This window comes from Xenopus laevis, chromosome 1L, assembly GCF_017654675.1.
Source record: "Xenopus laevis strain J_2021 chromosome 1L, Xenopus_laevis_v10.1, whole genome shotgun sequence".
NCBI lineage: Eukaryota > Metazoa > Chordata > Amphibia > Anura > Pipidae > Xenopus > Xenopus laevis.
The window spans coordinates 134,078,571-134,104,114 of NC_054371.1; the positions used below are offsets into that span (position 1 = coordinate 134,078,571).

Below are 25,544 nucleotides of genomic sequence, written 5' to 3' on the forward strand. Positions count from 1 at the left end.
TCAGTGTTGCTTTGTAATAATATAGCTGATGTTATTTTATATGAATAAAGTCATTGTCAGTCGGTTTGAACCAGACTGGCTTTTGCACAGAAATACCAACATTATATTAACCAATACTGCACAGAGAAAACATTGTACTCCCAAGTCTGCTAATATTTTATTTAACCATTTGCCTTTTAAAGGAATTGTTCAGAATAAATATAAAAACTGAGTAAATAGGTTGTTCCGAAAAAAAAAAAATTCTAATAGTTAGTTAGCAAACAATGTAATTTATAATGGCTGGAGTGACTGGATGTCTAAAATAATAGCCAGAACACTACCTCCTGCAGCCCTTTGGTTTCCACTGATTGGTTACCAGGCAGTAACCAATCAGTGACTTTACGGGAGAGCACATCTACCATTGCTGTTGTTTTTGAATCTGAGCTACATGCTCAGGATCAATTGCAAACTCACTGAACAGTTATGTCCCATGTGGCCCGCCTTCAAGTTATTGACTAACTCAGTTAGAGAGCTGCAAAGCAGGAAGTAGTGTTCTGGCTATTATGTTAGACATCCAGTTACTACATTACTATTTTGGCTAACTATATTAGAAACATGTTTTATTTTGCACAACTCAGTTTTTATTTTTACACTTAACTGTTCCTTTAAAGGGGCAGTTGACCTTAAAATTAACTTTTGACTTGGGGGCCGATTCACTATGGGTCGAATATCGAGGGTTAATTAACCCTCAATATTCGACTAGGAATTAAAATCCTTCGACTTCGAATATCGAAGTCGAAGGATTTCGCAGATAGTTCGATCGAACGATAATTCCTTCGATCGAACGATAAAATCCTTTGAATCGAACGATTCGAAGGATTTTAATCCAACGATCGAAGGAATATCCTTCGATCAAAAAAAGTTAGCCAAGCCTATGGGGACCTTCCCCATAGGCTAACATTGACTTCGGTAGCTTTTAGATGGCGAACTAGGGGTCGAAGTTTTTTTTAAAGAGACAGTACTTCGACTATCGAATGGTCGAATAGTCGAACTTCGAATAGTCGAAGGTCGAAGTAGCCCATTCGATGGTCGAAGTAGCCCAAAAGTTTTTTACCTTCGAATCCTTCACTCGAAGTTAGTGAATCGGCCCCTTGATGTAGAAATTTCAATTGGTTTTCATGTTTTATTATTTGTGTTTTTTTTGAGTTAGTTAGATTTTTATTTAGCAGCTCTCCAGTTTAGCTATCTGATTGCTAAGGTCCAAATTACCCTAGCAACCAGGAAGTGGTCTGAACGAGAGGCTAATAGAAAAGTGAGTAATATAAAATAGCAATAAAAATGTAGCCTCACAGAGCATTTGTTTTTTAGATGGGATCAGTGACCTATTTAAATGCCGAAAAGAGTCAGAAGTAGAATAAGAGAAGAGTAGAAGAGAGCAAATAATTTAAACAGTATTAAAAAAAGAAAAGAAAATCCCAATTGAAAAAGTTGCTTAGAATTACCCATTTTTTAACATACTAAAAATTAACTTAAAAATTAACCATCCCTTTAAAAATGCAACCGCTATTATTACTGCTTCCACTGGTATGAATACATGCAGATATGCTTATTAATAAAACTCCCTGTGCATAATAATCTATGCCAATTTGTTTCATTGAATATTTACAGAACACATACCTGAACAATGTATGTGTATATATATAGATATATATATATAGATCTATATATAGATATATATATATATATATATATATATATATAATCTATCTATATATATATATATATATATATATATTATATATATATATATATATAGATCTATATATATAGATCTATATATATATATATATATATATCTCTATCTATCTATCTATATATATATTTATATATATTATATATATATATATATATATATATATATATACATATACAACCAATAGAAGAGATCCGCACTCACAGGTCTTAGATAAAAAATAAAAAAGTTTTATTGCAAAGATGTAAGCCTTCTTTGCAATAAAACTTTTTATTTTTTATCTAAGAGCTGTGAGTGCGATCTCTTCTGTTGGTTGTATATCGAAATAATTTGGATACTGCACCCAGGCAATTTATACTATTTATCATGAGTGCTGGCTTTTTCGTGGACTATATATATATATATATATATATTATATTATATATATATATATATATATATATATAATATATATATATATATATATATATATATATATATATATATATATATATATATATATGTTATATTTGTTAGAAACTTTAAATTTATCTAAGCCTATGTGCTCATGTTCTCTATGTTGTATGCATAGGTGTCTGTTAATTGGTGTCACAAGTTGTATCCTACTGTACTAGAGAAAAGGCCAAAGGAATTGCAATAAAATTCCGAAGGAGAGAAAACTTGCAAATGCCAAACCTGTGTATAATATTTTGACAGGTAACATAGAAACAACATAGAATTGCATTTTTTCAAGTAGGAGAGAGATATGAGGAACTTAGACAGAGACAAATGGTATACATTTTTGGTAACCACACTAGCAAATGTTCCTTGGTCAGTTCAGTATTTTAAACCTCTTAATAGTAACGTTCACAGAGAAGAGAGAGATATTTTTGGGAACATCAGGACAACATTTTAGTGTAAAATCAGGGAAAATCACACATTGAAATGCATTCTAAATTGGTGGGACCACAAAAAAACTGTGTAAAATGCATAAAAACTTAAAATCAGGGTACCGGTATGTAAAATTGAGGCTCAACTGTACATTTATTTCAAAGTGGGTATTGCAGACTACATAATCTCCCACATTTTCAACAGTCCATTTTGAGTAAGTGCCCTAGATGTGCATCTGAAAGCATCTTCCATGTTATATCTTTTACGGATGAAAGCAACCAGTTTCTAAATAAGGTCACTGCTTCGAACAAGTTATTTTTAAAGTAATTTAACAATAGGTTTTATTCTACAATTTTTCTTATTTTAATTTTCCCTAATAAAAAGCATATTGGGGACACAGTCATTTATATAATTGGAAACTAAAAAATAGTCACATTACATAAGATTCAGATATGACTAATAATTGTTTCCCTTTTGTTTGGGAGGGTGTTGCCCATTACTATTACCTATTTCCTTTCATCGTGTGTGTTCTTTCTCCATCTAATGCATGCAAGGTATCTTGGCTGGTTGCACACTTACTGTCTTTTGTTTTTGGTTTAGAATATCTTGGCAATCACTAATGCTGCTCTAAGAGAGGCAGCAGAAGCGCAAATGCAAGAAGACCTAGAGGAAAATGAGGAGAAACTGACAAAGAGAAGGAAATCAACCACATCAAAGGTTTTAGTATAGAGTCAGAGATTCTATATTATCAGTTTTAATCATCTGTTCATTTTTGCCTGCTGTTAACAGCGGAAGTTTTAGTTGTGGTTGCATGTTGCACTGAACTATGAACTACTATAAGGCTTATGTTACAAAGGAAATTGTAATAGGCCACTGGACCTGCAATAAACCACTACTGAAAGCTGAAAAGCATGGGACCTACAGAAGGTGAACGCCCCTCTGCCACAAATGTATATTGTATGATGCTGCTATAACGCATGGTTTGATACCCTTTAAAAGTATTGTATCCTGTTGTTGTGAAGAGAAATTTATGGTTTAAACCCCTTTTATATAGAAATGAGAAGTCTTCATTTTAGAGAGATGCTTTAAATGATAGATACATAATATGAGCCACAGCTCAAATCATACTGCCTCAATCACAAGGCCTACCACAATTTTGTACAAAGCATCTTGTAGAAACATTAGACAAAATGTAAAACAAAAGTTAAATTAACAAAAATGTAAAGGGCACTATAACATATAACTTCAGGAAGTTAAATTAACAAAAATGTAAAAGACTCTATAACATATAAGTTCAGGAAGAGGTGATTGAGGCTCCTGTATGGTACAGTACTTCAATATAGCATGTGTATTCTGTATGCATTGAATAATACTAATGAAAGTGCAAAGCCCACCAAAATGTGCAGGGAGAACCGCATGATTTCAGGTTTGGTAACCTGATGTTCCTGATCGATATCCGATTGGGCAGGTTTGAAGGTTTCATACGTTGAAGCAGATAAGGAATTGAAGAGAATCTGTAGCTCCTCATTACTTTCTGCTTTCCTATTGTTCCAGTTTTTGGCCCAGACAAAAGCAACAAAAAAAGGTGGCCATACCGTTTAAAAATATGAATGAATTATAGTTTATAAATTAAAAAATTTCACACTCTAGTTCTAATCATCCAGTTTCATGTTCATTATGAATGTTCAGTAAAATATATTGGACTAACATTTTTTACAGAGATCATATAAACACAGACACACACACACACACACCCCGCCCCACCCCGCCACTTTTGGACATGAGCTCATCATTGGCTTATGTAAAAAAAAAAAAAATGCATAGATACTATCTAAACTTCCATAAACAATTGTCCTTTTTTGGCCTCTTTTTTTTTTTTTTTCTTTACACTCAGACATACCTGATTTCACAGATTAAAAGGAAACATGATAGTATGTCTGTAATTGCAAGGACCAGTTGTCCACACCTTTAGGCTTACAATATAATGCATGTCCTCCCACACACCTTGTTCGATTATAAAGTGATGGATTCTGAGACTTAAAATTCTTCTGCTTTCCAGAGAGTTTCAGAATCCAACACTTCACTGTGGAACATAGTGAGGGAGAGGAAAAGGTTTGCCAGCTTATCAGTTTTAATCTTTGGAATCAGAAAAAAATAATTTCAGAAAATGGAGGACAGGCAGGCACCTTACATTATTTACTATTGGCTACAAAAGACCACTGCCTTGCATAAGTCATATTTCATAGTGAGGTTTTAAATGTAGCTGTAAATTTATCTGTAGGTTGTAAATGGCAATATCAAGGCTCAAATGAGACATCATAAAAGAGATAAATAACAATTGCACAATTGTTGAACCCAAATAATACATGTGCATGGTTTCTTATCTGTTCCTTCTGTTGGATATAATGGTAATCCTTACAACCATTTTTAGATTTTAGGTAAGCATTTGGATTCATCTTTCAGTGGACTTGAGTCTCCGGAGAAAGATATGAATGCTGCAAAGGAAGATACAAGCCTTTTGGATCAACTTGGCAGTGAAGTAAGGAAACACATAGACCTTTTATTTTACATTCTACTGTTTTTTTTACGTTCTCTTTGCTCTTGTAAGTCTTACCATTTGTGCAGTTTCATGGTAGTTCTACTGTGGTCTTATAGTAAAAACTAGTAGATTGTGTTCATGGCTTATAGTTGTCCTTCTGTGGTCTTATAGTATTTTATGTAGATTTTTAGTAGATTATGATCTAGAAATGTTTCTGCTTAAAATGTTTCTCAGTTGACTTTACTATGGGCTAGCAAATAGCTTTCCATACAGGTCCTTTCATTTTGCATAATGATTGGTGACGTCAACACTATAGCTTACAGTATTTCTTAGAAAATGGGTATTCTCCATGTTATAGGTGATCATTGTAGAATACAGCAAAAATGTGTGTAATTTAAGCTGAAAGTATTATTTCCATTACCCCTCAGGATGCTGCCACCCCAAAAGTTTCCCCTGTTGTAGTTAAAGGCAGAAGAGGTAGAAAGAGAAAGGTAAGATACTGTCTATTGTTTCAGCTCTTTTTCATATCTGATAAACAGATACCAAGGTATATTAAAACAAATCTGCATAAATCACTTAATTGCCTAGAATTTGTACGTATATTAGATGGATCTCTAATGGCGTGAGTGCATTTTGTTTTCTACATTTAGCAGAAAAAAATGGGGTAGTTTCAAATGGAGACAGTTGGCTGTGAGCAGTAAAGGAGAATTCAACCCTTTAAGAAATGCCCCATACTTTATACTTACCCCTCGGCACAGTTTCTGGCATCGGACTTCCACACAGCCATCTTCCGGGTCTTCAGCAAGCTGAGTGGGAGAACGGCATGTTGGCGCATGCGCAGTTGGAGCAATTTACCGGTTTGCGCCAACTGCGAATGCGACGAAACTCACTAAAATTGCCAAAGTGCTGAAGAAGACACAAAGACCCGTAAGATGGCTGCGTGGAACTCCAAAGCCAGAATCTGCGCCGAGGGGTAAGTATAAAGTATGGGGCATTTCCCCCGGGGGGGGGGCAGTTAGGCTGGGGGGAGGAGGGGGTCTCCGTGGGGTGAGGGTTACGGGGTTTTTTCTTAAAGGGTTGAATTCTATCAATATCAATACATTAGTGCAATCAAGGGATTTGACTGTAGCTAAAGTAAGACCCTAGCTTTGATTGGTACCATAACAGGTTCCTGGCATGTAACCCTCCTAGGAATTTTTATGGTCTTTAGCTTCGCAAAAATGTGTTTTTATTAAGAAGAAACCAAGGATGTCTTAATTCTTAAAAGTGAACCACACACAGAGACAGGAGTTTGGCTTACATAGCTACTACTTAGAAAAGTGATTGGGGGAAGGCTGAGATTGCCTACAACTACATGTTTGAAACATTAAAACAAAGACCAATTTCCCTTTAAGATAGATAATATCTACTTGAATTTTCGTACAGTTCTCTCTTGAGCTTAAAGCAGACGTTTTTGTTGATAAAAAAAAAAAAAAAAAATATTTTTGTTGTATTACCTTAGGTTGATATTCTGGCTGAGTCTGCACAAGAGTTAGTGGCTGCACCAGTGAGTCCACCAATACAGAGCCCTAAAAGAGGCAGACCAGGTAATTACTAAGGGAGCTAATAAAATCAGTAATATTTCTAAATATTTCTAAAATTGATTAAATCCTTGCATAACATAAACAACTGTTTAATTTTGAAAACTTTGCATGTTCAATAAAAACCTCTGGCTTGCTTTCTACGAAAACTTTTGTCGTTAACTGACTAACTCTGCAGTATGTGGAGCTCAACACATACTGGTGGCCCCAAGTCAACCCCTTTGGCAAACTATGATTTATTTTTCTCCACTGCATGTCTTCTCCCACACACGAGCAGTACAGTTCAAAGCCAATAAATGTTATTTTTATAGACGCAGGTCCATCAACACATATAGGTATGGGATCATTATACAGAAACCTGTTATCCAGAAAGCTCCGAATTATGTGAAGGCCATCTCCCATAGACTTAATTTTAATCAAATTCACATTTTTAAAAATGATTTCCTTTTATTCTGTAATAATGGAACATTGTACTTGATCCCAGCCAAGGTATAATTAATCCTTATTTCTCTCACGTCGAGGCAGACATAGGAACAGTGGGGTAAAGGGCCCCTCCTACTAGGAGGCAGGACAGATGTCCAAAGGATACAGCCTCGAGTTCCGAAGTCCACACCCCCCCCCCCCATCATTTTTTCATGTCCAGGCTCTCCCTGCATCCCACAAAGAGGCAAGCCTTCATGTCCATAGTCAACTCCCTGGAGGAGACTGGAGTCATTGTTTCCGTTCCCCCTTCACATTGGTTTCAAGGATTCTATACGAACCTCTTCATCGTTCTAAAAAAGGACGGTACATTCCGTCCGGTGCTGGATCTCAAACGACTAAACAAGTGGATTGTTTACCACCGCTTCAAGATAGAATCCCTACGCTCGGTCATCCGATCGATGGAACCAGGGGAGTACCTAGCATCTTTAGACATCCGAGACACCTAACTCCATGTCCCAATCTTCCCTCAGCATCACAAATTTCTGAGATTTGCCTACCAAAACCAGCACTTCCAATTTATAGCTCCACCATTCGGCTTGTCATCCGCTCCGCGGGTGTTCACGAAAATAATGGCTGCCATGGCAGCTCTTCTTCGTGTCCGTGGTGTATCTATTACTCCATATCTGGATGACCTCCTTATCAAGGACTGTTCCAAGAGGACAGCCGAACAGCACATCCAGCTCTCCAACCAGACCCTCCAGAAATTCGGAATGGATAATCAATCTCCAAAAGTCTTCTCTTTATCCCAGCCAAACCATGTCCTTCCTGGGATTGAATTGCGACAGAAGGTGTTTCTACCACAGGAGAAGCAGCAACGATTACAGTCCTCCATACGCTGCCTCAATGTGACACAACACCTCACGGTTCAGGCATGCATGAGGGTGGCCAGACGCCAGTCTGCAGGGATGGTCGCCGGACGCCAGTGCTAGGATGGGCGGAAAACAACATTCCACACCTGTCAGCCATTCACATCCCAGGAGTAGTGAACTGGGAAGCGGATTTTCTCAGCAGGCATTGAGTAGACCCCGGAGAATGGGAGCTTCATCAAGAGGACTTTCAGCTCCTTGTGCACAAATGAGGAGAGCCTCAGATCAACCTAATGGTCACAAGACACAACAGGAAGGTTCCTGGTTCGTCCCCAGATACAGGGATCCATTAGCAGACAGGATAGACGCAATGACGGTTCCCAGGCACTTCCACCTAGCCTACGTGTATCCTCCTCTGCCAATGCTCTCGCGAGTCCTCAAGAAGATTCACAGGGACTGCGCCACTGTAATTGTCATAGCTCCAAGCTGGCCAAGGAGATCCTGGTATTCGGACTGTCTGGCCCTATCCCAGGAACCACAGTAACTCTGCCTCTCCGGGTTGACCTGCTGCAGCAAGATCCCATCCATCACCAGACTCCCAGCCTCTTTGCCTTAATGGCATGGCTCTTGAAGCCACCTCGAAGAAGGGTCTCTCAGAGGAGGTTATCCTCACTATGATAAAGGAAAGAAAACCATCAACCTCCAGAGCCTATCATAGGACCTGGAGTGCTCAAGTCAAGGGGATCCGCCTTAATTTCCTAAAGGCACAGGTATCAGTCCTCTCCATCCTTTTTCAGGAGCGTTGGCTCTCCACGAGGATGTCCATACCTTTTTACAAGGGGTTTCTCAAATTGCAACCTAAATCCTATTCCACTCGAGCTCTGGGAGCTTCTTGGGCTCACCGTAACATGGCTTCCGCAGACCAGGTTTTCAAAGCCCCGACTGAGTCCTCATTACACACCTTTACAAGATTGTACCAATTCAATACCTACCTTTCCGCAGAGGCAGCATTGGGCCGAAAGATCCGTGGTTCCATAAAGTTCCTCCCTCCCTTTAATAGGGGCATCTTTGGTATGTCCCCACTGTTCCTGTGTCCCCCTCAGTGTGAGAGAAAGGAAGATCTATGCTTACCGTTAAATCCTTTTCTCTACAGTCGTAAGGGGGACACAGAACTTCCCTCACCGGAACTTTGTCATGTATGTATAATACTTATAGTGGATTCAGTTCATGTTTAAGTTCTCTGTTACTAACTGAGCGCTGCTGGCTGTGCCACGGGGTAAAAGGGGAGAGGGAGAGTCAGCAATTCTGACAACACTGCAGTGTCCTGCCTCCTAGTGGGAGGGACCCTTTACCCCACTGTTCCTGTGTCCCCCTTACAACTGAAGAGAAAAGTATTTAACAGCAAGCATAAATCTTCCTTTAAGAGAAAACAATCCTGTAGAGTTTACTTAATGTTTAATTATTTTTTAGCAGACTTAAGGTATGGAGATCCAAATTATGGTATGACTATCCACATAACCCCAGGTCCAGAGCATTCCGGATAACAGGTCCCACACATGTATGTGCAAAATAGCTGCTGAGCAAAAACATCTGTACTGGTGGCGAATAGTAATTTGGAAAGAAGGTTGAATCACTTGCATTTTTTTATGGCTTGCCTTGCCTGATTCATAAAACAGATTCAGCATATTTGCACAAACGCTGTGTTTTACATTTTTTTGTGTGGAATTATTGCTGTTTACATTTTAGGGTGTTACGTTTTGCCAAAGCCTTATCTAGTTTGAATGTCGAGCAGTATTGCAATCTTTTTATCACTATATAAATAAATATAGTATTAATAGGTAGGTAGTGTTGTATATTTACCTGCATCAGCACCTAAAATCCCCCCTTCATTATACTATATGAGGATTTCTTGAATGCACCAGTATAGGTGCTTCTGCCCTGAAAAGCAGAATGATTGTGCTCTTAGTGGAAGATCATGTGATAAATGAGTGTGGTGACTCTTTTCAAGAAATCTTCAGAGTAGTGAAATATAATTTGGGTCATTTTAACACCAGCAAGGCAAAAAATGCAGCAAGCAAAACACACAAGGTTTCCCTGTATACCATTGCCATTAAGAATAATGGCAATTGGGGAATTCTCAGCTGTCATTTGTCTAGTAGTGAAGAAACTCCATTGCTAGCCTGATATTGCTTCTGACACTTGTCATTACTTTGCTTGCAGGAGGTAGATACCTTCTCATCTAATAAGTAGGCCAGCTGAACTGTTGATAGTATTGTACAGGTGTAGAATCTATTATCAAGAAACCCGTTATCCAGAAGGCTCCAAATTACAGAAAAGCCGTCTCACATAGACGCCATTTTATCTACATAATACAATTCTTTTAACGATTTCCCTTTTCTCTGTAATAATAAAACAGTATTCAAACTAAGATATAATCAATCCTAATTGGAAGCAAAACAATCCTATTGGGTTTATTTAATGTTTACATGATGTTCAAGTAGACTTAAGGTGTGAAGATCCAAATTACGGAAAGATCCATTATCCGGAAAACCCCAGGCCCGAGCATTTTGGATAACAGGTCCCATATCCTGTACAATGGATTCAAACTGCAAATAAACCACAATACCTAATATAAACAATAGCCAGTGTTCAATACAGGTATGGGATATGTTATCCAGAATGCTCCGGTAATCATGCAGATCATTTCCATTGCATGACAAAACAGCAGATATAAAGTTACGACTTGACAGAACTTTGCTTTTACCTTTTAGCCACAGGAGAAGTCAAGGTTCCAAAACCTAGAGGAAGGCCAAGATTAATAAAACCCCCTCCCTCACCAGAACGAGGCATGTAAGTAATTTTATGAAAAGACTTGTGAGTAAATTTAGCAAATTTAAATTACTTATCAGCCTTGTATCTAACATTATATATTGTATTTATACTGTATATTGTGAAATATACAGTGGAAGTCAGTGGGTACTGAGACTTCCGACACGTTATATGCAGTGAGATGCATGTATGGACCTCAATTTATGCATGGGGCAGTATTATTCTGGCATAAGTGAACTTTTATTATATTGACACCAAAAATAAAGAATTGTGGAATTGACAAGCATTATATTGTGTTCTGTAGCCTTAAGGTTTATTTCTAATTTATGGAAGAAAGCCCCATACAATTATCTCCCCCCTTAATTTATTTTCTGCAGTATATATATTATATAAGTTATATATATAATTATATTATCATATATACCAATAATATATACAGTATTTATATGTATTAAAGTATTACATAACTAGTTTTACACAGTGTGTCGAACTGCTTAGAGAGCAGAGTTAAAGGGCACCTGTTGGCCAAAAATATTTTCTCCAACCAAAGTTGTGGGCTAATAGCCTTCTGCGGTTTGTAGTGTTTAGTGCAATGAAAATAAGAACATTGACAAAATCTACCAGATGCCATTGACCTATATAGTGCACTTTTTTATACTTCAGTCTGTCTTTCCCCTTTTGATTGATTCTGTTGAACAGGACAAATGAAGAAGATCAGAATAAGAATAAATCTCCAGACAGAAAACCAAAAAAACAAACGTTTCAGAAAAAGGATGAGGTTTTAGGCGACGAAGAAGAAAAACCAAAAAAAGACACAAACAAGAAAGAGGCAACAGTGGATGCCGAGACCAAAACAAAAGTTGCAGCAAAGATTGATTCTCCTGCTCAGTCAGATTCCGATGATGATGAACAAGAAGATGAAAAGGTACAGATGATTATTACAAGAGTTTTTGTCACCAAGAATTTGATAGATCCCTAGGCAGGAGACAAAACACTCCACATGGCTCCAAATCACTTTAAAGGACATGTAAAGGCAAAAAAATAAAATCCAATTTTTACGTTCTTAAATGAAAAAGAAACCTATCTCCAATATACTTTAATTAAAAAATGTGTACCGTTTTTTATAAGAAACCTGACTGTATGCAGTGAAATTCTCCCTTCATTTACTGCTGTGGATAGGAATTGTCAGATGGTTCCTAACTGCTGAGCAGGGAAACATCCTACTTATGAACAGCAGGGGGAGCCTCCGCCTTACTGCTCAGCCATGCAGAACTCGCAGCTTTGTTTATGACGATTCCTAAGCAGCCCAGACCACACTGAGCATGTGCACAGTCTTAGTCTTGCAAAGATGTTTAACAAAGTTACAAGATGGTGACCCCCTGTGACCAACTTTGAAAGCATAAATTATTTGTTTGATTAGGCTTGTGGTGCAGTAAGTTCATGTTTATATTTAGTATACAATATACAGCATTTCTAGCCTTATTTTATTTTAAACTTTACATGCCCTTTAAGTGGGAATTTCTTAAATCTGGCAAGTAACAGGCATTTATAGCTGGTCCAGGGTCCTCCATTTAGCTCTGCAACAGTCCTGGGAGCACCATCCTGGGATAAAAAAAAGTAAGCAATTTTATTCACTGGGTGGCACCTAACAAATTGTATCACCCCCATGACTGTTCTTCTTTCTGAAAATCATGGTCATGTAGTTTCACTGCATATAAGGGGTTTGCCTAATTATTAAATCATTGATGGCACAGTTTTATCGATCTATTAACTTTCATGACTTGCATTTAAACTAGAAGAGCAAAGGTGGCAAACTCTCCCAGGTGGCTCAAAAGCGCAGCCTGAAGCCTCAACCGGAAAAAGATAATTCTGACAAAAAGCGCAAGCAGGAGGAAACTGTTGACATGGAGAGGTAGGTATTCTCCCCTACTGGTTACCAACTCGAACCTCAGTCAGAGTGCTTACTTTCAGCAGAATACAGATGTCTTCAATTAAAGGATAACTATACCCCCAAAATGAATAACTAAGCAAAATATAGTTTATATCAAATTAAGTGGCATATTAAAGAATCTTACCAAACTGTTATATATATTGTAGTAAATATTTCCCTTTTACATCTCTTGCCTTGAGCACCCATTTCCTCTCTGTGCTGCCTCAGAGATCACCTGACCAGAAATAACACAATTCTAACTGTAACAGGAAGAAGTGTAGAAGCAAAAGACAGAACTTTGTCTGTTACTTGGCTCATGCAACCTAACATGTATGGTTTGTTTGTGTGCACCGTGAATCCTAGGGACCCAGGGGGCGGCCCTTATTTTTTTCAAATGGAAGTTTTCTATTTATGATTACTCAATGGCACATACTGCTAAAAAGGATATTATTATAAAAATAATTTACTTACATGAAGCAGGGTTTTACATATGAGCTGCTTTATGCAATGTATTTTTATAGAGACCTACATTGATGATTTTATGTTTAAGGTCTGCTACATGCTTCTTTCCATATGGACCAGATTTTTGGTGTAGGTAATTTTATTCCTCCATATTATTATACAATTGTTTCCTTTTCTTACCAGCCAGTCTAAGGATGAGGTAAAGAACACTGATGATAAAAAAGTGGACAAGAAAAAGGGTAGGTCTGCTTCAGTTCATACACCAAGTTCATAGTTCAAGTTCATACACTTGAAGCATTATTGTAATCTAGTTGGGAGTTAAATGTTTTTTCTCTTTTCACAGAAATGTCCACAGATGCCAGACTTCAAAGGATACATGCAGAAATTAAGAGCTCTTTAAAGATTGACCACTTGGTAGGTCTTGTGTTTGGCTTTGATTAAACATAATTGATTTTTGTTGACACATTTTCAAGTGTCTTGTATCACCTTCTGCTGTATAACATCGTAATGAGTGTACAAAATGATTACAAAGCACATGCTCACCAGAGCAATGAAAATTGAACTACAGTTTTTTTTTGTAATTCTTCCCTGAGTGAATACTTTGCTATTTCTGAAGCTGTGTTTGTACTACTCTTCTAAAACTCTGTATTGCCAGCTGTTAGCATACACTCGCTTTACATAAATACTAAATAAACCACGTTAAGCTGTCTCCTGGGCTTACAAATGGGTTTTTGTAGAATACCATATGCACTGAACATCCTGTTTAGAAAGGGCTTACTTCTATTATACTTGTTTAGGTTTTTTTAAGAAGGCAATGTAGTCTGTACAGAAGCAAGGGAACCTTGCTATATACAGTTATGGGACCTGTTATCCAGAATGCTTGGGACCAGGGGTTTTCTGGATAACGGATCTTTGCGTAATATGGCTCTTCATACCTTTCGTCTATTAGAAAATCATGTAAATATTAAATAAACCCAACAGGCTGGTTTTGCCTCCAATAAGGATTGATTATATCTTAGTTGGGATCAAGTACAAGGTAGTGTTTTATTATTACAGAGAAAAATGAAATAATTTTTTAAAATTTGGATTATATGGATAAAATGGAGTCTATGGGAGATGGCTTTTCCATAATTTGGAGCTTTCTGTTAACTGGTTTCCGGCTAATGGATCACTTATTAAATTATAGTTTTTCACCCAGGATCAATTTTTTTTACCGCATTACATTTATCCATTTTTTCTCTCTACCTCCAATTCAACGTAGGAAGAAACAAATGCAGTGCTAAAGCTAAATACATCAATGTAATATGTAGCTTTTTTTTTTTTTTACTTTGCAGGATGTAAACAGATGCATCAGTGCTTTGGATGAGCTGGCTTCTCTCCAAGTAAGCATGCAGCAAGCTCAGAAGCATACAGACATGATCACTACCCTGAAAAAAGTAAGACTAAGACTTTGCTTGCTTATGAGCATTAAAGTAGAAGTCAACCTGTACGAGGAAAAAACCCTCCCATGTGTAGGCCTCCCCCGGGCAAATGCCCCTAACTTGTTACTCACCCCTCGGCGCAGGTCAGAGTTCACTGGCGCCATCTTCTCCCTAGCACTCTTCTTCCTGCTTTGACCAGCGTTTTTTGGTGCATGTGCAGTATGAGGCATTTACCGGTAAGGATCTTCTGTGCATGTGCCGAAAGTCACAAAGTTTCAGAAAAAAAGATTGGAAACTTCGTGACTTTCAGGTGAATGTGCAGTTGGAAGCATATGCTGGCACGGAGCTACTGCATATGCGCCCGAAAGTCACTAAGTTTCCGATATTTTTTTCGGAAAATTTGTGACTTTCGGCGCATACGCAGAAGATCCTTAATAGTAAGTGCCTTGTACTGCGCAGGTAGGGGGGGCAGGTAGGCCGGGGGGAGGAGGGCCTACAGGGGAGGGGGGGAGGGTTTTTTCCCTGTACAGTTTGACTTCTCCTTTAAAGACTATATACTGTATTTAAATAGAGTTAAAAGAAAGTAACACATCTTTATTGCAATGTTTTTTTTTTAATTACCTAAACTTCTGACAGCCAATATTCATTCTGCTGAATGGGAAGAATGGTATCCTGTGATACCTATGGTGCCACACACAGACACCTTTATTATTTCCAATATCACAACTGAAAGGGGTTAGCAAAAGGAAAGGTCAAAATGCAAACAGAGAGGTCAAAATGCAAACAGAGAATCTAAGTAAGGCACCGACATCAAATACAGTTGCTAAATAAATGTCAGCTGAGGAATCATTCAGGTAGTTGGCTAATTGGTTGAATAGTGTCACAGCTACATTAGTATTATATGTCTAGTTTGTTTTTTCTGTTACAGAAATTCTGTTACATATTTTAGCAACAGAATTTTGTCCAGCTTGTGTCCAAGTTGCAAGTTCAGTCCTTTCTCGATGGTAAGTAATTCTTGGTAATGGGAAGGATAATATAGAGCTTGTCGTCTCTTGTGGGAGAGGGGCACTATAACAGTAGTATCTACTGCCCATAGTAGTGGATTTTTTTACTTACACAAAACTTTTTTTTTTTTTTAATTTATTAGCTAAGGGACTAAACATAAACTGTATTGATTAGGCTTATATGTAGGATTGTTTTGCCCCTCTTTTTTCCCACATGTATTGAGATACACTTTTGTTCACATTAAATCCAATTCAAGTTGGCTTGATAACATAAATACACTAAATTGAATTGGGTTATAAGCCTGTAGGTGTAGTAAGTATAATGTTAATGTATTTCATTTTTACATGTTCCAGCAACTAGATGTTGCCTGAGAACAGGGAGTCTCCTTTCATAGAAGGGTCTAGAAGTAGGGGTCCTTTAGTGTCAGGAGGGAGGGGGATTACAATTACTAACAAGTATTGATAAAGCAGCAACATATCCTGCAGCGCTGTACAATAAATGGTATACATCAAACACTGATTAGATACAAAACACAACCAATTACCAATACAAGAGGTCCCTGTCCAAAGGGCGGTGCACTACATAAAATGTATTATTCCACTGGTACACCATCTTACAAGTCTCCTTAACTGAGAAGGATTTGGGGTTATTTGAAGATATTAGGATTTAAAACTCTAGGCACCGTCAGTGTATATGAAAGCAAATAAAGTATATGCTTGTATAAAAAAGATGATATAGATTCCCTGGTAAGGCCTCACCTGGAGTATGCTGTGCCGTTTTGGGCTCCAACGGAATTGCTCATTATAACAATAAAAACTAGGTCAATAGATAGGCTGTGCAAAATAAAAAATGTTTCTAATATAGTTAGTTAACCAAAAATGTAATGTATAAAGGCTGGAGTGACTGGATGTCGAACAGAACAGAACACTACTTCCTGCTTTGCGGCTCTCTTGGTTTCCACTGACTGATTGCCCTGGTGACCAAGCAGTAACCAATCAGTGACTTGAGGGGGGGGGGGGCACATGTACCATAACTTTGGATCTGAGCTGCTTCAAGTTTCTGACTAACGCAGAGTTATAGAGCTGAAAAGTAGGAAGTTGGATTCTGGCTATATGTTAGACATTCAGTCTATCCAGCCTTTATAGATTACATTTTTGGCTAACTAACTATATTAGAAACATTTTTTATTTTGCGCAGCCTATCTATTTATCCAGTTTTTATTTTTACATTGAACTGTTCCTTTAAGAGGGATATAAATGAGCTGGAGAGAGTGCAGAGACGTGCAACTAAACTGGTTAGAGGGATGGAAGACTTAAATTATGAGGGTAGACTGTCAAGGTTGGAGTTGCTTGGGAGGGGATATAATTACTCTTTACAAGTACATTAGAGGACATTATAAGTTGGGGGGGGGGGTCTTTTCTTCACACAGAAAAGAAAAAAAGAACCAAAGGGGGGTGTTGGCTGTGGAATGCCTTGCTATGTGATGTGATGGCAGTTTCCCTTAATGCCTTTATAAGTGGCTTGGATGATGACATGGACAGGTTTAATATCCAGTATGTGTGCTGAGAATTAATTCTCTTTTCAAGCCTTGTTAACTTATGCAGTACTCTGGTTGTTCTTTAAATACTTTGTATTACAGTGGATGTACAGGTATGGGACCTATTATCCAGAATGCTCGGGACCTGGGGCTTTCTGGATAATGGATCTTTTCATAATTTGGATCTTGCCTTAAGTTTTCTAGAAAATCATGTGAACATTAAATAAAACCCAATAGGCTGGTTCTGCTTCCAATACGGATAAATTATATCTTAGTTTGGATCAAGTACAAGCTATTGTTTTATTATTACAAAGAAAAAGGAAATCATTTTTAAATATATGGATTATTTGGATAAAATGGAGTCTATGGGAGATGGGCTTTCCGTAATTCTGAGTTTTCCGGATAACTGGTCCCATACCTGTAAAATTCTTACAATTTACGTTTGGAATTTGCCCCACCAAAACCTGTTATATCCTATTGCATATTAAAGCATTTCATATTTGATATAATTACATTATAATTTTTGGAATGATTTTTTACAGATTCGTAGGTTCAAAGCCAGCCAAGTGATTATGGATAAGGCCACCATGCTGTACAACAAATTCAAGAATATGTTCCTGGTTGGGGAAGGTGATTCTGTCATAACTCAAGTCCTAAACAAATCACTAGCAGAGCAAAGACAGCACGAGGAAGCCAATAAATCCAAGGAACCTGGAAAACGAGGGCCTCACAAGAAAATAGAGCAAAATCCAGGTTGGTTAAATCAGTGCTTATAATTTTGTGTAAGAGAATATAATGTAATATTGTTACATCAGCCAATAAAATGTTTGTGTAAAGCAGAAGAAAATGTGTTTGTTTGCACCCAAGTGCCTTGAAAGTAATTTAATAAGGTTTTCCTTTGTTTTCCATCATGGCTTCCTCTGTAACTTATATAACTACTTTGGACCTACAATGGTTATGTTCCTTTCCTAACTCTTTATAATATTTCATGGCAGTTAAAATGCCAAGAAATCACAAAGTAGACATGTTTTAGGAGGGTGGAAACCAAGCTATTATATAAGCTATTCTGTGCTTGTTTTTTTAGCAGATTTATTTGAAAATATGTGTATGTGCTGCTACTACTCTGTGGGCAGTCTATTGTCTTCAGTAACTTCTACTGACTGTACCAAGTATTTAAACACAAGGTGCTCTTCAGGCCCGGTTGTTTGCAAAATAACACTATGTCTGAGTACATTGATTGTACTAAAGCATAATAGCCCTGTTTAGGTGTTATTTGCCAAACGTACATGATTTTATTAGGACTTTTATTGCTTTTAATTTGGTATCCAAACCTTCACAATATAGCATTGAGTACCAAGAGATGCCAAAAAATAAAGGGGATAGGGGGCTGAATTTGTAGGGCACCCCTAGGGATCCCAGTAACCTGAAAGTGCCGTCTGATGCCGTAAAAACATGAATGGTTCATGTAGTCTTTTTTTAGAGGTACAATAGCACCATCTTGCCTGCTATCCCAGTGGTTCTGTGTGGCCGCGCTGACTCTGTATCTGTGCAGTATATTGCTTTTGCAGGTTTTGTGTATGAGCACTGCTGCTCTCTTGTAGGTTTATAATACTGCATGCACAAACTCAGAGCTGCTGCAAGAAATCATTATGGCTCCACTAAAGACACTACCAATGAGATTTCAAAGAAAGTACTGAGAAACAAAACCCCGTTAATCAAAAATCCCCATATCCTTCCTTCCTTCCATTGGCCTTGCCTTTCTGCTTTTTCCCTCCATAGTACCTTACTTGGAAAAGTATCCCTGGCATTAACGTTGGCATATTCATACAACGTAGTGCAGCGGAGCTCTTGGGTGCCATCTTCAGATTCCTCGCGGAAGTGAGCGCCAAAACATAGAGTTTTTCGCACATGCGCAGTTGGGACCAGTCTGGCATCCGTGTCTATTGTGAATGCATCGGAAAGCTCTGAAGGAGGACCTAAGGGAAAGGAGAGGATCCGAAGATACAGAATATGGCACCCAAGAGCTCCTCTGTGCTACTCTGCATAAATATGTCAATGTTAATGCCAGGGACACTTTTTCAAGTAAGGTATTATGGAGGGAGAAAGCAAGGAAGGGGATGGGGGTTTCCGATTAACGTTCTCCTTTAAGTGGGTCAGTACTTTCCTTTGACATCTCATTGGTTAAGTTCTCCTTGGAAATTACCAACTGGTGTCCCTGTGGGCAGTGTGCCCCTACACATTGGCATGCCCACCGTTCCATGTTCCTTCTGTCATTTTCCACCATCTTTATTTTTTCCATGCAGACCCAAATACTTTTAATGGTGACCGGGAAGCTCAAGAGCAAGCGCAACAAAACGGAGACAGCAGCGAGGAGACCGAGGAGAAAGAAGAGAAAACTTCAAAGTGGTAGGAACATTGATTTCACACAACCCTTCACAGCCCCTTTTTGACTCTGTGACTATATGGTACGATGTAAATTTAGTTGTTTGGATCATTTCTATTAAAGGCAGCTTACATACACAAGCACATGTGCAATGAAAATGCTCACTTTATTCTTTATCATTTAGTCCAACTCTAATGAATACCAAATAGAGTAACATAAAAGTCGCTGGAAGAATATAATCTATGTTTCTATGTAAGGGTCCTCACTTCTTTACATTAATATTGGGAATGCAAGAGCAGCAGGAGCCTATTATGGAACACAAATCAGTTTAAGGATGTACCAAATGGAACATTTTTGGATTTGGCTGAATCCCCTGCAAGAGTTAGCCAAACATGAACCCTACTTTACATATTCCACTTCTGTGGGATCACATGAGACCAAGAGCGTTGTGGCCAATGTTGAAAGTGCAAATCTACGACTGCCTCCATCTTGGAATACACCACACCTACAGTGACGCTGTTCTCTGTATCCCTTTTAATGGATACTAAGAGGGACATTTATCAAAGGTCGAATTTCGAATTCATGTGAGTTTTTAAAAATGCCCATAAACTCAGACGAACTTGAAATTCGACCAATTAAAATTAATTTAAAAAAAAAATCAAATTTGTTAAACTCGGGTGAATACGATCGACCCGAAAACTTGAATCGAGTTTTTTCTCTGAAAAAACTCAAGTGTCAGGAAGGTATAACTCCAAATTGATCACAGGACATCTCCCATTGACTTCAATAGCAATTCAGCAGGTTTTAGGTGGCGAATAGTCGAATTCAAGCTCTTAAAGGGCCAGAGTATAATAAATCTCGAAAATCAAATTACATTTTTAAAAAAAAAAAGAAACTCTAATTGAATTTTTTAAAAATTTGAGTTTTCAATTTGACCCTTGATAAATCGGCCCTTTAGTATTAGACATGCAGCTAGTATATAAAGCAATTATTACTATTTCTGTGATTGTAGATTTGCTAAATTACTGTTAAAGCGTATGCAAAATAAATACATTCCTGCTAAGGAAGCGCAGCCCGTGTGTCGTCTGTTTCATTACTTTCCAAATGCAAGCCTCCCATGAACCTTTATCTTGTTTTCTCTCTTTGCAGTCCTGGAAGTGCATCAAAAGGCAATGAGAGCAGCAAACAAAGCCGAGATGATTCTGCACCAGACAACTAATGTGGCAGCCCCAGCTCACACTCGTGTGGTCATTTTCAGATGGTACATTGTAGACTGCTGAGTCTAATTTTTAACTCATTTTATAAAATCAACCAGTATTTTGAGCTCTTTGGAGATGAGACATTTTTATGTTTTCTCAAAGTAGTGCTGATCTATATGTCCACTTGCTCTTTGGCACATTATGTGCTGTTTTAATAGCAAAATCGTTGTAATGGACTTAAAAAAAGCCAGTGTGATTTTGTGCACTTCCCTTTCATTTATTTCAGAATAGTGTGTGTGGCTGTGCATGCTGCAATTGGTCGCTTTCCTTCCGCTCATACAGGAGACACCCTGTAAATCTACCCGGTACCGTGTAAAGTGCTAAGCCAGTATTTATCTGAAGCAAAGTGCATAAAGTAAATGCAGTTAGTTTCCTTTTGTAAAAGTAGACAAATCCCAGTATACTGTATGCTCATTGGGGCAAATTTATCAACACTGGGCAAATTTGCCCATGGGTTGTTATCTACAGCAACCAATCAGTGATTAGCTTTTTAAAGCCAGCTGCAAGAAGAACAATGAATGCAGAAATCTGATTGGTTGCTATAGGTAAGAGCCCATGGGCGAATTCGCCCAGTGTTGATAAATTGACTCTAGCACATTGTCGCTACGGTTGAATTTCAGTTTAATGAAACTCTTAAGCAGGTCACTTTTAAGAGAATGAGTGTCCATCTGTGTTACAGTCAAGAATGCCATTAGTTGTTATTGGCTATAACATTCTCTGCTCTTACCTGCCAGCTGTCTCAGGTTTTACATTGTACCCAAGTCAGAAATATATCAGGTAACTAGTAGGGATGCACCTAATCCAGGATTCGGTTCGGGATTCGGCCTTTTTCAGCAGGATTCAAATTTGGCTGAATCCTTCTGCCAGGCCAAACCAAATTGGAATCCTAATTAACATATGCAAACTAGGGGTGGGGATGGAAATCGTGTGACTTTTTTTTCACAAAACAAGGAAGTAAAAAAAAATGTTTTCCCCCTTCCCACCCCTAATTTGCATATACAAATTAGGATTCGGTTCGGTATTAGGCCGATCTTTCGTGAAGGATTCGGTGATTCAGCCGAATCCAAAATAGTAGATTCGGTGCATCGCTAGTGGCCTGAAAAATGTAAATGTCATGAACCTTTGCCTTTTTCCCCCTAATAAAAAAGGCACTAGCATTTATTATATACCAGGATCATATGGGAGCCTACCATGTGGATCAGGGTTGTCAGGTTTCCAGCCAAATTAGGCTACTAATTTAAAGCCCAGGCGGTTTTTAAAAGTAGCTAAGGTACAGATTTTGGCTACTTTTTGGGCCGTTGGCTAGTTTGTACTTTGGAAACCAGCCAAAATGTTTTGTTGCCCTAATGTGCCAAGCCTGTGTCTCCCAATGCATGTTGCGTAATGTCGTTTTTGTTTAACAATTTGCTGACTGCCAAGTTTCATGTAAGACTAAAGTACCCAGCATGCAATGAGACTGACTTGTGTAGAAGTCGGGAGTTACCAGATTTTGGGCTCTGTACCCCAGTCTCTCGTCACTCTTAAAGGAATTGTTCAGTGTAAAAATAAAAACTGGGTAAATAGATAGGCTGTGCAAAATAAAAAATGTATCTAATATAGTTAGTTAGCCAAAAATGTAATGTATAAAGGCTGGAGTGACTGGATGTCTAACATAATAGCAAGAACACTACTTTTCAGCTCTCTTGGTTTACATTGACTGGTTACCAGGTAGTAACCAATCAGAGACTTGAGGGGGGCCACATGGGTCATATCTGTTGCTTTTGAATCTGAGCTGAATGTTGAGGATCAATTGCAAACTCACTGAACAGAAATGTCCCATGTGGCCCCCCTTCAAGTCGCTGACTAACTCAGAGTTATAGAGCTGAAAAGCAAGAAGTTGGATTCTGGCTATTATGTTACACACCCAGTCACTCCAGCCTTTATACATAACTAACTATATTAGAAACATTTTTTATTTTGCACAGCCTATCTATTTACTCAGTTCTTATTTTCACACTGAACTGTTCCTTTAAGAATTTTCAAGTTTTCCAGTGACTTTCGTCAATTTCAGACAATTGTGGGACAAAAATCTGCTGTCCACCAAAATATCTAGAGGTTGACCTGTTATACCAAATATTTATTGAAATTGTATATGTATTAGGGACTTAAGGGGCCTCTATACCTCCTGGGCCCCCTCTGTAGTTGCGTCGCTGGTGATTTTGCTTCATGGGAAAATTTGTGAAACTGAAAATTTTAAAAAGATGTATTTTAACATAAATTATTATTTCGAATTCTTTTCACTGCACAAATTGTGCTATTTTTGGGCTACTGTTTTGTAGCTGACTTTGGCTGGTTTTGAAAATAAGACCTGGCAACCCGGAGGTGGATGTGCTCCTCCAACATTAAATGAGAACATAATACTATGGGGCCTGCTTAGTAGACATTGAGTAGAATCTAAACGGAGAAAGGGGGTATGAAACACAATGGGGATAATTTATCAACACTGGGCAAATTTGCCCATGGGCAGTAACCCATGGCAACCAATCAATTTGCTGCATTCATTGTTCTACTTGCAGCTGGCATTAAAAAGCTGATCACCAATTGGTTGCTATGGGTAACTGCCCATGGGCAAATTTGCCCAGTGTTGATAAATGAGCCCCATTGTGTTTCATACCATATACAATACTTTGATCAAAAGTAGCCAGTGATTATTTTCTGCATTCAGAAAATGTACCTAGTTGCTTGCCTCTCCCTATAAACTTGCTCTTTCTGTTCCCTCACCCGGGTCTCTGATTTTCAGTGCAAGTCTAGCATTTCTATCATGTAAATGTGACTTTACAACCCTATGGGAACAAATGTATACATCTTAACTGGCTTTATTTGTATCAGCCCATTCCTGCCTTTGTAGACGTGCCAGGTACTGTACTGAAAGCTTCTCTGGGCTCCACTGATCGTTGGTTTGTTGTCGGCCAAGACTTTACCAGTATTTCATTGTCGTATTTGTGCAGATTGTGAAGAAAAGGCAGTATATTTTTTATATAGCAGTGATCAATTTGTGTGAACGTCTTATTTCTCTTGTGTTTTTGTTATTTAGAATCTATTTTGTATGATGGTCACATGCTGTGCAAAGAAAGACTGCAATGTAAATAGGCTCCGTGAAACAGATTTGTTGTGCTTTTGTAATGAAGTCTGAAATAAAACGAAAGAATTCAACATGTGACATTCTTTTTAGTCACTCAACTCTGATTGGGGTTTTGGTGCTATAGTTACTATATTTCACGAGCATATTAGCCACAAGAGCCAAAAACACAGACATTTACAGAAGGACCTATTTAGGGGTTAGACACACATGGGGAACCCATAACCATGCGCCAAATGTGCAACTTCGGCAGCATTTGGCGCCCTGGACGCAACTTTGGATTGACTAGCATTGTCCTGGCGAATCTACGTCTGGCGAAATGTTGCGCTGGCGAATTTTCGGAAGTTAGTGAATTTGCCCCAATATTGGAACCCTCAGATATCCAATGGAAAGTTTGTGTTTTCCAGGAATGGTGATTCAGGAGCATAGGCATGTCTGCTCTTCTATAATTCGAAAATATCACTTTGTGCATTAAAGGGGACCTGTCACCCACACATGAAAATGAGTATAATAAAAGTCCTTTTAAAATGAATCATGAAACCAAAATTCTTTTCTTCTTCTTTCTTTTTTTAAATTAAAACAACCATACTGGTTATAAACTCGTTTAAAACTCTCGGCTGTCAAACATATATTGCCTGTGCTGCCTCTATGCTTGGCAGGCAGTTACTTTCACTTTCCATTCTGCAATTACTAGATGTCTCTGCACTCCATACATTCCCCCTCTGTCTCCAACATTTCATTTTGTAGTCTGCATGGGCATGGGCATCAGGTGCCCCATTTTAGTGCATAAGATTATGGCAAGATTTTATCTTGCATCTTAAAAACAGTGTCCACAAAATGGCTGCTGCCTGCTTGATGTGATTGTTATTAAAGGAACAGTTCAGTGTGAAAATAAAAACTGTGTTAATAGATAGACTGTGCAAAATAAAAAATGTTTCTAATATAGTTAGTTAGCCAAAAATGTAATGTATAAAGACTGGAGTGACTGGATGTGTAATAAAACAGCCAGAATCCAACTTCCTGCTTTTCAGCTCTATAACTCTGACTTTCGGCCAGATCTCGATCGGGGAAGCCTGTCGGGGGGCCCCTATACAAGGGCCAATAAACTGCCGACTTGGTTTGTCGGCAGCATTTATCGGCCCATGTATGGCAACCTTTAGTCAGCGACTTGAAGGGGGGCCACATGGGACATTTCTGTTCAGTGAATTTGCAATTGATCCTCAGCATTCAGCTCAGATTCAAAAGCAACAGATATGACCCATGTGGCCCCCTCTCGAGTCTCTGATTGGTTACTGCCTGGTAACCAGGGCAACCAGTCAGTGTAAACCAAGAGAGCTGAAAAGCAGGAAGTAGTGATCTGACTGACATGTTATACATCAAATCACTCCAGTCTTTATACATTACATTTTTGGCTAACTAACTATATTAGATACATTTTTTATTTCGCACAGCCTATCTATTTACCCAGTTTTTATTTTTACACTGAACAATTCCTTTAACAAGACTAAAAGAGAGAAGATTGAAATCATGTAAGTGAACTTTATTTTGCTTTACTAACATCATAAAACAGGATTTGGAATTTTTTAGGAT

The 25,544-nt window shown here is 38.2% G+C and overlaps 1 protein-coding gene across 3 annotated transcripts in view; it reads left to right on the top strand.

The window, feature by feature from the left end:
• psip1.L (PC4 and SFRS1 interacting protein 1 L homeolog) overlaps window positions 1-21,187 on the top strand; it is a 34,602-nt gene extending 13,415 nt beyond the window's left edge. The window contains exons 5-17 of one of the 3 annotated variants that reach the window (XM_018249595.2): window positions 3,203-3,319; window positions 5,034-5,141; window positions 5,570-5,632; window positions 6,643-6,727; window positions 10,782-10,860; window positions 11,539-11,764; window positions 12,639-12,751; window positions 13,415-13,470; window positions 13,575-13,645; window positions 14,566-14,667; window positions 17,737-17,947; window positions 19,498-19,600; window positions 20,727-21,187. In XM_018249595.2, coding sequence (XP_018105084.1) covers window positions 3,203-3,319; window positions 5,034-5,141; window positions 5,570-5,632; window positions 6,643-6,727; window positions 10,782-10,860; window positions 11,539-11,764; window positions 12,639-12,751; window positions 13,415-13,470; window positions 13,575-13,645; window positions 14,566-14,667; window positions 17,737-17,947; window positions 19,498-19,600; window positions 20,727-20,796 — 1,404 coding nt within the window. In that variant the 3' untranslated portion in view covers window positions 20,797-21,187. 3 annotated transcript variants of the gene reach the window in all.
• Window positions 21,188-25,544: the final 4,357 nt, after the last annotated feature.